At 40.4% G+C, this 13,376-nt stretch overlaps 1 protein-coding gene across 1 annotated transcript; it reads left to right on the top strand.

Moving 5' to 3' along the window:
- The first annotated feature begins 624 nt into the window (after positions 1-624).
- Positions 625-4,128, top strand: LOC139662288 (leucine-rich repeat-containing protein 15). Its single transcript, XM_071540934.1, has 6 exons — positions 625-811; positions 978-1,162; positions 1,561-1,817; positions 2,503-2,623; positions 3,142-3,277; positions 3,938-4,128. Exons 1-6 carry the CDS (start codon positions 625-627, stop codon positions 4,126-4,128), a joined length of 1,077 nt encoding a protein of 358 aa, XP_071397035.1.
- Positions 4,129-13,376: the final 9,248 nt, after the last annotated feature.

The following is a 13,376-nucleotide window of genomic DNA, read 5'->3' as shown; positions in this document are numbered from 1 at the left end:
AATGGGATTAACAGCAAATTAACTGAATGATGGAATTAATGGAATGTGAGTAGTCTCAGGTACTCTAGTCATAGTACTTTTAGTAACTTTAATAACACTACTTTTCTTTTCAATACTTTTAAAAATCTGAATTTTCAGGTGTACCTGTGTGTACTTTTACTGTGCCAAGTTTTATTTTGAGACATAATCTATAGCCCTATGATATCAATTTTGTCACATATTTTGTACTTTCTTTGCCTGTCATGTTAGCAAAGTTGACTTTTACATATTTAGCTTCCTCAGCTGTCAACAGACTATAAAATAGTGTGAATTCATAATGTTTTAGTGGTAACAGACATAAAAGAGACATTGTTAGCAAGGTATTTGTACCCCACATGCATCCGTATAGGGTGTGTATCTGTGCAAGGAAATTCTGGGCCGAAATATTATAGAATGAGAGAAAACTCAAACTCAAGCCTTCCCACTAGAATAAACACAACTGCTTTCTCAATGGTAAGTCTATTCAGAGATTCCCAGACAACTTCAATCCCTCCCTCCCATTCCTTTCTCTCTCTCTCTCTCTCTCTCTCTCTCTCTCTCTTTCTCTCTCTCTCTCTCTCTCCACCCTCCATTCTGCAGGGGGAGATGCAGTGTGTAGTGTGGTTGATGCTGGCCATACTGTGGCTGGTGCAGGCTGTGGTGGAGGGCTGTCCTGATGCCTGTAAGTGCTCAAGGAAGTCCAGCCCAGAAAGGTCAGAGGTCAACTGTCATAAGAAGGGGCTCCGGGCCTTTCCCTCCAAACTGCCTTCCGACGCTTGGATCATCAAACTAGGTTCGTAAGTGAGTGTTCGTAAGACACAATATTGGAATAACTGTCTCATTTGGTTAATCAAAGCATCTTCAGAATGGATGTAATCTTCAATAACGTGCAATCTGTAAACATTAGCATTGCGAGAGATAATTTCACCGCTAACTGACTTCCTTACTGCTGCCTAAAGGTGAGAACGGTATCACAGACCTCAAGGCCAATTCTCTGAAACCCATCCCCAAGATTGAGAGCATCAATCTGGAGCGAAACGCCATCAAGTCCATCCACCCCCAGGCCTTCTCTGGTGCCAGACAACTGATGCTCCTCAATCTCTACGGCAACCACATCACCAACCTCCCGCCAAAGGGATTCCAGGTAATAATGGATTGCATGTAATGTGATTATAATGACGCAAGATGGTTACTGTAACCTGTTACAGATACAATAAAATACACAGTGATGAGATAACAGATACTTTTCTTTGTGAAGAAATTCTTTATAAATGATTTACTTTCTCTTCTCCTTGGATTTTCTGTTGATGAAGTTTACGTTTCTGTAGGTGACAAAATGTAAAAGCTCTCATGAACTGAGTATAGGTTGAATCAGTATTGTGTTATATCAATCTGTGATAGAAAAACAGATATTTATTTACAAGAAAATGCAAAAACCTCAATATTTTCATTTAAGTTGTAATTTCAATGCAACACTTTCATTCCAACCCAAGTATTCTATTAGGGTATTTCTACTTGAGTAAAGGCTTTGTTTGTCTGTAGGACCTCCTCAACCTGCGCTTCCTCATGCTGGGACAGAACCAGATTGGCATCCTCAAACCCGAGATGTTCGCCGGCATGAGAAACCTGTCGGATCTGGATCTTCCTCTCAACGCGCTGACGGCGCTCCCGTCGAACGCCTTCAAGCCTCTGATCGCCCTCAAAGTGCTGGATCTCGCCTTGAATCGCATCCAGAGGATTTCTGCCAAGGCCTTCACCGGTCTGAAGGAGCTGATGTTCCTCAACTTGGACAACAACAGGTGATGCAGCAGACGCACGTCGGTGGAGGCTTGTATGAAATATGCCTTGCAATGCCAAAAGTGGATTGATTTTCTAGTAGGATATCCCCATTGAGGATAAAACTCTTGCGATATTACCCATGCGATATCAGTGCAGCGCTCCAGGCATTTAGCCACAGGAAACACAAAGTCAGAATGTGTTACTGGGTCTTTAATGTTTTTTTTAAATTTTCCTACCAGGAACCACAAAGTTAAGAAAGAAAAAAACAACTTGCACTGTAAATGCTTTTCATCTAATCCATTTGGCAATAGCTGTGTTTACACGAGATCAAATAGATTACAGAGTGCAGCTCCACTCCACTTCTATCAGTTATTAAAGGAATACACATGTTTTCGGGAGGTGGTCATCTTATCCGTTATGTGATGAGAACATAGACATCAAAATCATCCATGTGTTCCTGGTAGGTCGTTCTGTCTGGTGCTCCATGCTAACACTTTAGCATACACTATGTTGAGTGACAGTAGGTGACAAGCGTTATCTCAAAAGTAAGAAAATGAGAACATGTAGCAGCCAAAAAATTACAAAACAGCAAGACTTGGCTGCACATCATTTAACATTGTTATTCTTTAACTGTGGTGTCTACACTGAGTGGACAAACCGTTACAGCGACCTGCTCTTTCTATTCTGACTCTCCATCCCACCCAGTCTGAAGACTATTCCTGCCGGAGCGCTCAGACCGCTGGTCTCTCTGGAGATGCTGGTGCTGGACAACAACCTTCTGTCCACACTGAGCCCCTCGGCACTGGACGGACTGGGCAACCTGCAGGTAATACAGTACGTTGTCCTGTCTAAGACTGGGTTTACACAGACACAGAAAATGTGATGCTAACTTCAGAGTCAGAGGTAGTTGTTTTATTTTTATAGCTGTTTTATTGCTGGTTTGATGTGGAAAAACTGTCTCATCTGGTCCACACAGGGTTAAAAATCTTTTTTTCTGTTGCTGCGTAAAACCAGACACTTTTATTTTGAGCTCAACTGGCAAATTAATTTAACTTTTGAAATTCATTGGTATTTGGATGGCCTATAGTCCCATAACCAGAAGATCACAGTTTCAATCCCCTCAACAGCGAGAGTGTCCATCAACAGCCAGCTGTCCTTCCCAGCAAACATTTGACTTTGAATAAATGTTCACTTGACGGCCTGCACCAACATTGAAAACCTGTGTAAATATAGCACCAGAATGAAACTTTTAACAACATCCATAGTCGTCCATAGCTGTGACGTTTTGTGAAATTGATGAGAGCGTCAGCTAAATGCCTAAAAATGTGTTGAATGTTGAACCAGGAGCTCTACCTGAGGAACAACGAGATTGAGCGTCTGCCCCCGGATTTGTTCAGGAACACGCCAAAGCTCTCTCAGCTGGCCCTCAGCGGAAACCGCCTTAAGACGGTGGATGGAAACATGTTCTCCCATATGCCTGGTAAGACCACCAGGCTGCCTTCTCACTGCCCCATTTCCAAAGGAACAGCAAGGACCAGGATGGAAACAAGTCCAAGACCGTTTTTATGTTATCCTTGTCAATTTTATGTGTTTGTAACATTAGTCAAAGACTTGAAAAGAAATGTTTTGTGTGCAAACATCAGATGGATAAAAGACAAAAATTACTACTTTCATTTAAGAGGCAGAAATGATCATATCATTTAAATGATGCCAGTATGATACATATTTAATTAAAACCACTTAGATCCCTCATGCCTCATCATTTCAAACACACGTTTCATGGACAAGCTTTGTTCAAACCCACAGAACTTTATTTTAAATTCTAGTTAAGATCCTAAGGTTTCCAAAGATAACAAATATGTCATGCTAAATCACAGGGAAATGTATATAAAATGGTGCACAAACATCTAGATTTTCCATTTGTTGTAATGGTGCAGTCATAAAAAAAATCTTGGGTTTGAATATTTCACTCAGTATCAGCAGCTATAGCTTCAAAGAAGCGTTGGAACAAGCAGCTACAGAATATTTATGTGACATTGTTGTACAGTTTTCGAACTTTGAAGCTACTTAAGAGGAAAGTTAAGGGGAAACTCAGGGTGCAAGGAGCTAATGATGATCTTTCTTTCCTGACTCTTCTCAGACCTGAAGAAGCTGTATCTCCATGACAACCCCTGGCAGTGTGACTGTAACATCAGCTCCCTGGTGCGGTGGATGGGACAGACCAAGGCCAGCCTGTCGCCTCTGGAGGCCCTGAGGTGCGTGAGTCCGGCCGAGCTCCGGGACAAGAGCCTCAGCAGCCTCCGAAACAACAACCTGCTCTGCCGGGCCTAGAGCTGGAAAACCAGGATGAAGACCGCACTTCCATGACGATTCAGTTCAGATCAACCAGGCTAGTGTTCATAGAGTGCATTTGTCTTTTTTTCAGCGATGCAAAATGACAAACAAATAGTGTTTTTTATATGGCTTCTCAAAGCCGTTTCACTGCAAAACACTTAATAGATCTATCTATCTATTTGTCTGTTTTTAAAGGATTTTATATATATATACACCACCAGTCAAAAGTTTGGACACACCTGATTGAATGTACTATGTTTTTCATTATCTTAAAGCCATTTTGATCTAAAGGCTTATGCTTAAATGCTTGAAATTAGTTTCTTAGACAAATATACATAAATAGTGAAGTTGATGCCTATATATGAATTTCTTTCCAAAGCCTTTGTCTTTCTATCAAGGCAAAGGGTGGCTATTTTAAATAATCTAAAATATAAGACAGTTTTGATTTGTTTAACACTTTTTTGGTCTCTGCATAATTCCATTTATGTTATTTCATAGTTTTGATGTCTTTACTACTATTCTAAAATGTGGAAAATAGTAAAAATAAAGAAAAATGCGTGTGTCCAAACACTGACTGCAGAGTATGAATATATTATCTCTCAAGTGCTACATATAATGAGGCTGTGTATCACCATTGTATTCTCCACCAACAAAGAAAAAGTCCTGTCCCTTATCTCCAAATTCAACACTGAGATTAATATTATAATCTCATATTGCACGTCACATAGTGTCACGCAGGTTTGGAAAGTGACAGATTACATGCAAAGGGATTACAGTAATCCAATTCCAAAAAAAATAAAAATGGTCCCTGTAATCTTTGACAGTCAATGTAAAAAAAAAAATAGAAGAGGCACTTAGATCGTGAGATGATAGACACCGCCGTGATTTTGCATCTCGGAAATGGCTGTAGATAATGATAATCTGATTGAAATTCTAATCTGTGAATTAGATTGAAAGTAAAAGTAGGGTGATGGTACCAAGTTTAAGTATTCCAGTGGATTATGCTGCCAATTACAGCTTCAGGCGGGCCATCAGTAATATATAGGGGATTACATTTTGATAACAAGCTGCCCAGGCTGATGCTACAGTACATTTTCCCACTTCTCCCCCCTCAGTGCGCCTACATACCTTGTGCACATCTCCCATCTCGCTCCATGCTATGATTAGCTATTGTTGTGCTGCACCTCCCCTATACCTGCCACTGTCACCGCCACGCTCTCGCTTCAGTAACTCATCACTGTACATCCACAGGAGGGGAAACAGAATAAGAGAGGGCAGGAGCAGAGATAGGCAGATCGGTTTATGGAGCGGGAGGGTGAGGGGGAAATATGGAAACAAAAGAGAGAGGGAGGGAGAGAGAGAGAGAGAGAGAATGAGGGGAGGGGCGGGGTGGAGTCGGGATCGGAGATGGGTGATGGGAGAGCATAATATCTTGGCCTAAGCTTTCTGTAATTGACACGGTGTCTCCCATCGACCCGGTGCCACAATGACTTTGACATGAAAATGGCAGCGTCTCCCACTCTGGAGGGGGAGATAATCACCGTAATTTCCACCTGTATTAAACCTGCTATTATAGGAGAGCGCCACAAGAACAATGTAATAGCTAGGCTTTGTTCCGAGCCGCAGCTTCCCTCGCCTCCACTGGTGCCTTCTCCTTACAATCCTGCATATTTTACAGCAAAGTGAAATTGATTTTTTTTTCAGCGTTTTGTGTGTTTCCTTTTAATCGGCTGCCGCTAAACCTATCATCTTTAAAGAGAGCTTACTTTGATCATTGAAACCGTACAGCAATTTCTCAGCGGTTCGGAAAATGTAACCATTTCACGCCGATCAGAATTGTTATTTTTGATGATTTGATTTTAGATTTCTATATTTGTGAGTGTGAAATTGCAACAGGAAATAATTGCTGCCTCATTTCCAGTATAGGAAAGTATATTATGGATGTATCAGTATAAAAAGAGGCAAAGAAAGGCAAACAAGTAGCATTGCTATTGGATTTATAAATATATATCTTAGTTGTTGGACACTCGCTGTTTCCCTTTCTTTGCACAGCCTGAAGACGACCTGCTGTAATTGAGACCCCTTATACCATGCACCATGCATGAAAACTGTATTATTACTGTGTACTTCAGTAAAGTATCCCATTGCATACTACAAGGATGCTCTCTCTCTGTCATTTGAAATTATTTAAAGTACCGTGTTTTGAAAGGGTTTCATGGAGCACACAGGCGGTGAAAGCCTGCTTGGCATATAAAGTTTGTCTAAACTTAAGATTCTTGTAAAAACAAAAAAAGCACATGAAAATCCTAAAAAACATTGAAAAAATCAGAAGTACAATGTTTTGGAAAAGTCCTTTTTTTTCCGATTGTTACAGTTAAGGTTGTTTGGCACTCAGTCTTCCACTGCCACATGCCAGGCTTTGACATACAAACTACAGAAACATAAATGTGTTTATACAGTACATTGCCAGATATACTTTGTACACAGTTTCCCAGGATATCTTTATATGTTACAAACAAACCATGCTGTGTTATTTCAAAGGTTCTTTTCAAACAGCGAAGACAGGCTGCTGCTGCTGAGGCTGCAAATCTTATGGGTGCTGGATCTCTTCTTGATGGGAGACCAAGTAATGTGAGACTGACTGACACTGGGTCCTATTGCATTTCACTCTGCCATTTGGCCTTCTTAAGCAATAGGTAGGCCTATGCTAAGTGTGATTGTGTGTGTGTGTGTGTGAGATGAATATCTACTATGGCTGTGGAAGAACGAGAGAGTCTGAATGAGAACGCTTCATGTGGGAGAAGATTAGATTGTGCCACCTCTGTTCTCATATTCAGGACTCATGCAGCACATCCAACCCTCACTTCCTACACTACCTGACTTCAGATCCTCTTTACAGAGGAGGTAAGCAAAAATTAATGCAAAAATCAAGAATTCCGGGAACATGATCAAAATTAATAAAATATGAAAATAAATATAAATGCATATGGATAAAAATAAAGTAAGTTAACTTTCCATTTTCTTTGCTACTTTTGGCTCTGCCTGGCAGATGGTCCTGCTGTTAGCCAACAGATTCAGATCTTTACAAACTAAGAGTTTGGCAACAGCAAACTTTAGTGGTAGCATCGTTAGCTCCATAGGGATCTACAGTATGAGAACGTTGACTAGTGCCAAGTAGGGTTGCAAAGGGGTGGAAAGTTTCCGGTAAATTTCCATGGGAAGTTAAGCTGGGGAATTTTGGAAATATTCCAAATTGGAAACTTTCCATGGGAATTATGGGAATTTATGGGAATTTATGGGAATTAACTGGGAATTGAGGGTAATTTAATGGAAAGGTATCATATCCAAGCATAAATATTTGTTTTGTTATAAGCAGACATCCATCCAAAATAATACAATTAAAACAGATTTATTTGTAAGTAGAACTTTATCAAGTGTTAAATATTTTATTGAACAATCAATTCTTTCATTGAAGAACAAAAATTAACAAAAATGCACAGGAATGCACAGTGCATGTAGGGGGCGTGGTCTCAATAGCCCTGCAGTAAGCAGTGTGCTATGTGTGCATGTGATTGAGGAATAGCATAGATATTCAACTGTACTTGCATGATATCTGGTTGTTTTAGTCAGGATTATGCTAAAATATATTTTCCCCAACTATATTTAAGTTCCCTATTAACAGCATACCTTCAATTTAGTAAATTCCTGGTTTATTCCCGTTTATTCCCATAAATTCCTGTTAATTCCCATAAATTCCCGTTAATTCCCATGGAAAGTTTCCAACTTTGAAAATTCCCGGAATTTTGCAGCCCTAGTGCCAAGTAACTTGTGTTTCAGTATTAGCTGATTGTGAGAATGTTGGACTGTGGCAATTCCATGGAGGATATCTTTATCTGACCCTGCCTTCACACTGTGAGCAGATGGGTCGCTCTGCAGCTACAACATTTTGAACATTCAAATCACATATTTTTTGCTGCTTTGATATTGCTTTTCATAAGATTGTTTTGATGAGTTAACAGCTAATTATCAAGCGCTAATTTGGTAGCACTAATCAAAAACAGAACAGAAAAAAGCAAAATTCAGAGCTTACCATCGACCACAATAATGGATGCTTCCCTTCTCCAAGCATTGTTTTCTGTAGTCTTCCAAGTAATAGTTGTAGAGAACTCGGAAGCTTTGAATGGCTGTAAATAACTTATCATCCATTTTGCACTTGAAACAAAATCACATCGGAAGGGAAACAAGAAAGCAGAGAAATCTGATTGGCTGTTGACAGCTGATGACCGTAAAAATTTCAGCCGTGGACGGCTTCCTCTCGGCCGACAAGCTTGTTGACACATCGGCTGAGATTCCCTGCTTGTTCAGGACTTCCGGTTACTTGTCGATCATGTTGCTTGCAGTGTGAGTGCGTGGTTAAGAGCCAGAGGCAACAGGGTGGTGTAGTGAGGAAGGAGACCGCCATTCAGCTGGAGGTCCTGGTTCAAAACCTCATGGTGGTAAGTGATCGTCCTGCTGGAGTGTCTTTGAGCAAGACACTGTGGAAGGCAGGCAAGCAAAAAGAGAATTTCCCTATGGCGATCTATAAAGTATCACATATATTACCAGTGTGGGTGATCACTATCCCATGTGAGCTCTTATGTGTGAACCTGGCTTGGATGTTAGAGGAAACGTTGGGCGAGTGTCGTCGAAGTTATCAAGTATATTTATGCAGCTAATTCCACTGAAGGTGCAGCAGAATTGCACTTCTGTTACAACCTGACCAGTCTTTTACTATTAATGTGTCTGACAATGGACGATTTGTTCTAATTAAACACAGGGGGGGAGGCGGGCAGGTAAATTGTTGTTTTCTCTCACTTTCCACCAAAAACCTATACCAAACCAAGGGGATTCATTTGTTTTGTGTTAACAAGGGAAATGCCTTCCCCCTTCATCCCCCCCGTCAAATTGCTCCCTGGGTACAGCAGTGAAATGCTCACTGGAAAGGCCTGGGACCGTTTTGGCGTGGTTAGACTTTTTGTAAGCACAACAGAGAGGAGAGAAAATACCAGACATCAGAATTCACTGCTTTATACCAAAGATAATTTGCCACTTTTAACTGTTTTTGTGCACGAGATTTGCGACAAGACTTGATGTATTGATATGAATCAGAAATATCCGAGAACATGACTTGGAATCTGAGGGTTTAACCACGGATTTAACACATATTACACATATTACTCAGCATTTTTCCAAGTTTTGTAACATCCTGTGCATGCAGAGATGTGCTCTTTGTGTGTGTCCACTGTGTCTACTGTGTCTGTCCACAAAAATATCTCCACAACTGTTCAGCAGAGAGCCATGGAACAAAGAACTAGGACGCTCAGTGGGGCCTTATTGGGACAAACTAGTTTCCTTCACCTTGACCTAGAAAAAAGCTTACAAGGCTTATTTTCACATTTTCGGCATGAGATTGTCTCTTCTTTTTTTTTTTTTAAACCTTTATTTATCCGGTGATGGTCGACTGAGCACCTTGCTTCACATTCATAGTTATAAATGGTCAGTGCCGAGTATGACTACAATCTTCCACAGTTACGTAACCTTTGTTTAACCTGAGCAGCTCCACATGATTGGGGTTAAGTGCTTCGGCTCGGGGGAAACTTGACAGCGGTTGTTGAGGGAGGAGTGAGTGTTTCTCGCTCAGGGGACGTGGTCGTCCTCTGACTGTCCACTGCAACCTTTATTTAAACAGATCAGTACTGTACCGGCTGTGTCCTGACCCAGAAGCAAGCAGCACAGGAAGATACAGACACCGCTGGTATTTTTTGGTATTATGTAACCTTTATTTAACCAGGTTAGCCCTGCTCAAGACTCCTTCGAAAAAGTCAAGGATCTCTTTTCCAAGGGAGAGACCTTGATACGCCAACACACTCACAACCACACATACACACTCACTACCACACATACACACAATCCCATTCACTTCCTCAGTGAATTCATTTTCCATCAGGGTTATATCCATTTTATTTCCCTTATCATTTTCCAATTCTCCAATTCAGCTGTGCCTTTGTCATCTTTGCGCTGTCGCTTATATTCTGTTTTTATCACAAAACTAAACTAAGCCAAGATAAGCTAAGATATGCTAAGTTAAGCTAAACTATACTAAGCATAGCCAAGGCACACAGCTATCCAATCCAATAAATCTTATCCATTATAAGATGGGAATGAGGGATCACACTAAAGAAGTAGAAAAATCCATTGCTCATAAGAAGGAGGTTTTACTGCAAATGCCACTGTAATAGCCTATTGGATCCCACAATAGATTGAAAACCAGGGTAACACTTCACAATGGGTTTATTCCAGTGTATTATCCCCTGTATTAACCTGTGGAAAAGTATTGCAAGTACGCAATAGTCCAATGAAAATCTTTTTAATACATAATGTACCCACAAGGGTGTAACAACACAATGCAAGTATAAAGAGAACAGAAGTAATATTTTGGACTTACAATATCTGTTGTTTTTTTTACCCTTATAAGGACATTAAGTATTAGGGAGATTTTCATTATTGCGTACTTCGAATACTCTTCTTCAGTTCGTTAATAATCGAATTGAATATGCAGCAACATGTGAGCTGTATACATCACACCGTGAAGAGGCGACTACACAGCAGTGAATGTCTGGTCAGGGATTTTCAGCAGTGTGGTTTAGCACCATCCTGCTGCTGTGGCATCGTTACAGTCGAACACTGTAGCCCTCTGTTTGCATTCAGCTCACAGACCCTGTTTGCCTTCGGGTTTACCGTCACGAGAAACGCATACAGTTGCACTCACTGGCTGTCACTGTTCTGCACGGTCGCTCTCTGCATGTCTCTCCGGATAAGAGCGTCAGCTAAATGACAAAAAATGTAAATGATTTGTTGAGCTTTAACCACCAGATGCATGGAAGAATGTTTAATTCTTGTGTCCTTGTGCAGTTTCTCTAAAATCTATGTAGGGATGATGAGGGATGCCATACATGTTCATGTCATGTCACTATTTGCTGTCAGTATAGCCTAGCAACAGTGTCATCAAGGAAAAGTCTTGTACGTTTATTGCATTTGACAATTAAAGTGATTCTGATTTTGACTTATGATCAGCTTAAAGCATAATACTGTTTTTTGTTTTTCTCTCATACTGGAGCAGTTGTGAAATGGATTTTAGATTAAGGCTTGGAAAATGTTTATACCAAAGTCGCAATGATCAATTTGAGAGTGCTGTAGCTTTGTTGAGGAGAGTCAGATAAGCTGCTGTGCTATTTTTAGTTTTATTTTAGCTTTAACCATAACAGTTGCAGTAAAATCATTTTTTATGTGTAACTATTTATATCTTTCATTCAAACGCTTGACTGGGATCTCAATGCAAATTACCAGCAATATAGCCTGAAAGTAACAATGAAGGCATTTGCCTGTGGAAAATGAACATTCATAAAATCCCAGTGATGGATTATGGTTTCAGATTTCAGAGAAGGATGGAAGCAGGATATTTGATGGAGTTTCAAACTGGATAAGGCCCAATGTGGAAGGCAGATTGACTTTTAATGACTGATTTCACCACATATATGCGTTGAATAACATTCTAGTTGGGCTGTAAAGTAGTGGAGGATGATACCTAGCTAAAATGAATGAAAAATTCAATAACAACACATTTCCCCCAAAGCCACGACGAAGAAAAAAAAGTTCACTGTGTAAGAGAAAGGAATATTCTCAACAAGCCAGCCTGTCATATCAAACATAACCCTCAAGGCTTTACAGGCTGCTTAACAAGGTTTATATATTGCTACTGTCGGACTAAAAACCCATCTCTCCAAAGAGTTACCTATTGTGTAATTAAGAAAAGTGGCTTTATTTCCATGTTGACGACATCACATGATTCGTATACAATGTGCCTCTGATGGAGTTTCATAAGCCCAAGGACCTAACAGAATAGAGGAGAGCATGCAGTGAAATTTTTATCGATTAAAACAAGATAAAAAAAAAAGATGGAGTTACGAGCTTTTCTTTCATTCCCCTCAGCACTCTCTGGTTGTACTGCATGAGTCCTGTGTATGAGAAGAGCGGTGGTGAAATATCTGGTGTTATTCCCCCACATGCAGCGCTCTCACACTGCCTCTCGTCCTTCCACAAAGTCATAGCAGATATTAATCTCTGCTACACACACACACACACACACACACACATCCATACATGCACACACCCATATATGCACATATGCACACACAAATGGACCACTACAATCACTTGCCTGACACACACACACATACAGTGTACATATACAAATGCATAGGCACTTTCTCTTTCTCGCTCTCTCTCTAACACACACACACACACACACACACACACACACTTGCAGAGTATATCCTACAACAAAGTGTAATTGATGATTTCATGTGCGCTCGGCTCCATAACATGCTGCTGGGCTATCTCAACAACACCCCCCACCCCCCCCACCCCCCCTCCTCCTCCCTCTCCACCCTTTCCCATTGTTGCCATGGTAACCCTTGCTTATGTTTGCGATGCCCGCAGTTGGGTATATGGTCTCTTTATGCGTCTCCTACCAAGCTGGCTGTCACACGCTTAACCTCCCCGTTAACGCACATAAACATAAACAAAATCCTGAGGATAAGCGATGCAGCAGTGATATCGCAGGGAAAAGCCGGCTGAACTGACGGGATACCTTCCTCGTCAAAACAGTTTGGGATTATTGAACGTTATTAGCCTGTTGCAGCTTGCAGGCGGCCCTCAGGCTTCATATTACTGCAGCTGTTCGTGGGTCTCCCTGTATTTGATTATACTGGGCAGCAAGAATAATCAGAATCAGAATCATCTTACTGGCCAAGATTATTTGCACATGCAAGGAATTTAGCTTAGTGGTTGCTTGTGTACCATTAAAAACATTAATATATATATAAAAAACAAAACAAAAAAACAAACAGCAACAGTAGAAGAAAAAGATAAGATCAGAATCAAATACAGAATATAGATATTGCACTGTAGCAGTAGTTTTAATTCACGATACACAACATTTTCAGTGTCAAAAAACATATTAAATGTATTATGCTCACCGAGGTTGCTTTGGAAATGTGATCTATTACAACTTACTGTTACCAATTATTTTTTTTATTTTGCTGGTAACGGTAATTTCATATTTAAATTAACACAATAACTCATTACACTCCTTTTGCCTGATGGCACTAATGTAACACATCACTTACTCAAGCTTTACCACACAG

This window comes from Centroberyx affinis, unplaced genomic scaffold (genome assembly GCF_046629955.1).
Source record: "Centroberyx affinis isolate AG114_WGS23_722 - 3 ecotype Tasmania unplaced genomic scaffold, CSIRO-AGI_Caff_v1 ptg003751l_1, whole genome shotgun sequence".
Lineage (NCBI taxonomy): Eukaryota > Metazoa > Chordata > Actinopteri > Beryciformes > Berycidae > Centroberyx > Centroberyx affinis.
Note: the sequence above shows the minus strand (reverse complement) of the source record. Positions and strands in the feature narration are given on the sequence as shown.

Bases quoted from the DNA above. Each gene is read 5' to 3' on its own strand.
- LOC139662288 (XM_071540934.1), top strand. From the start codon at position 625: ATGCAGTGTGTAGTGTGGTTGATGCTGGCCATACTGTGGCTGGTGCAG. The intron at 1,818-2,502 runs GTGATGCAGCAG...CATCCCACCCAG, and splicing joins CTCAACTTGGACAACAACAG to TCTGAAGACTATTCCTGCCG. The intron at 3,278-3,937 runs GTAAGACCACCA...GACTCTTCTCAG, and splicing joins CATGTTCTCCCATATGCCTG to ACCTGAAGAAGCTGTATCTC.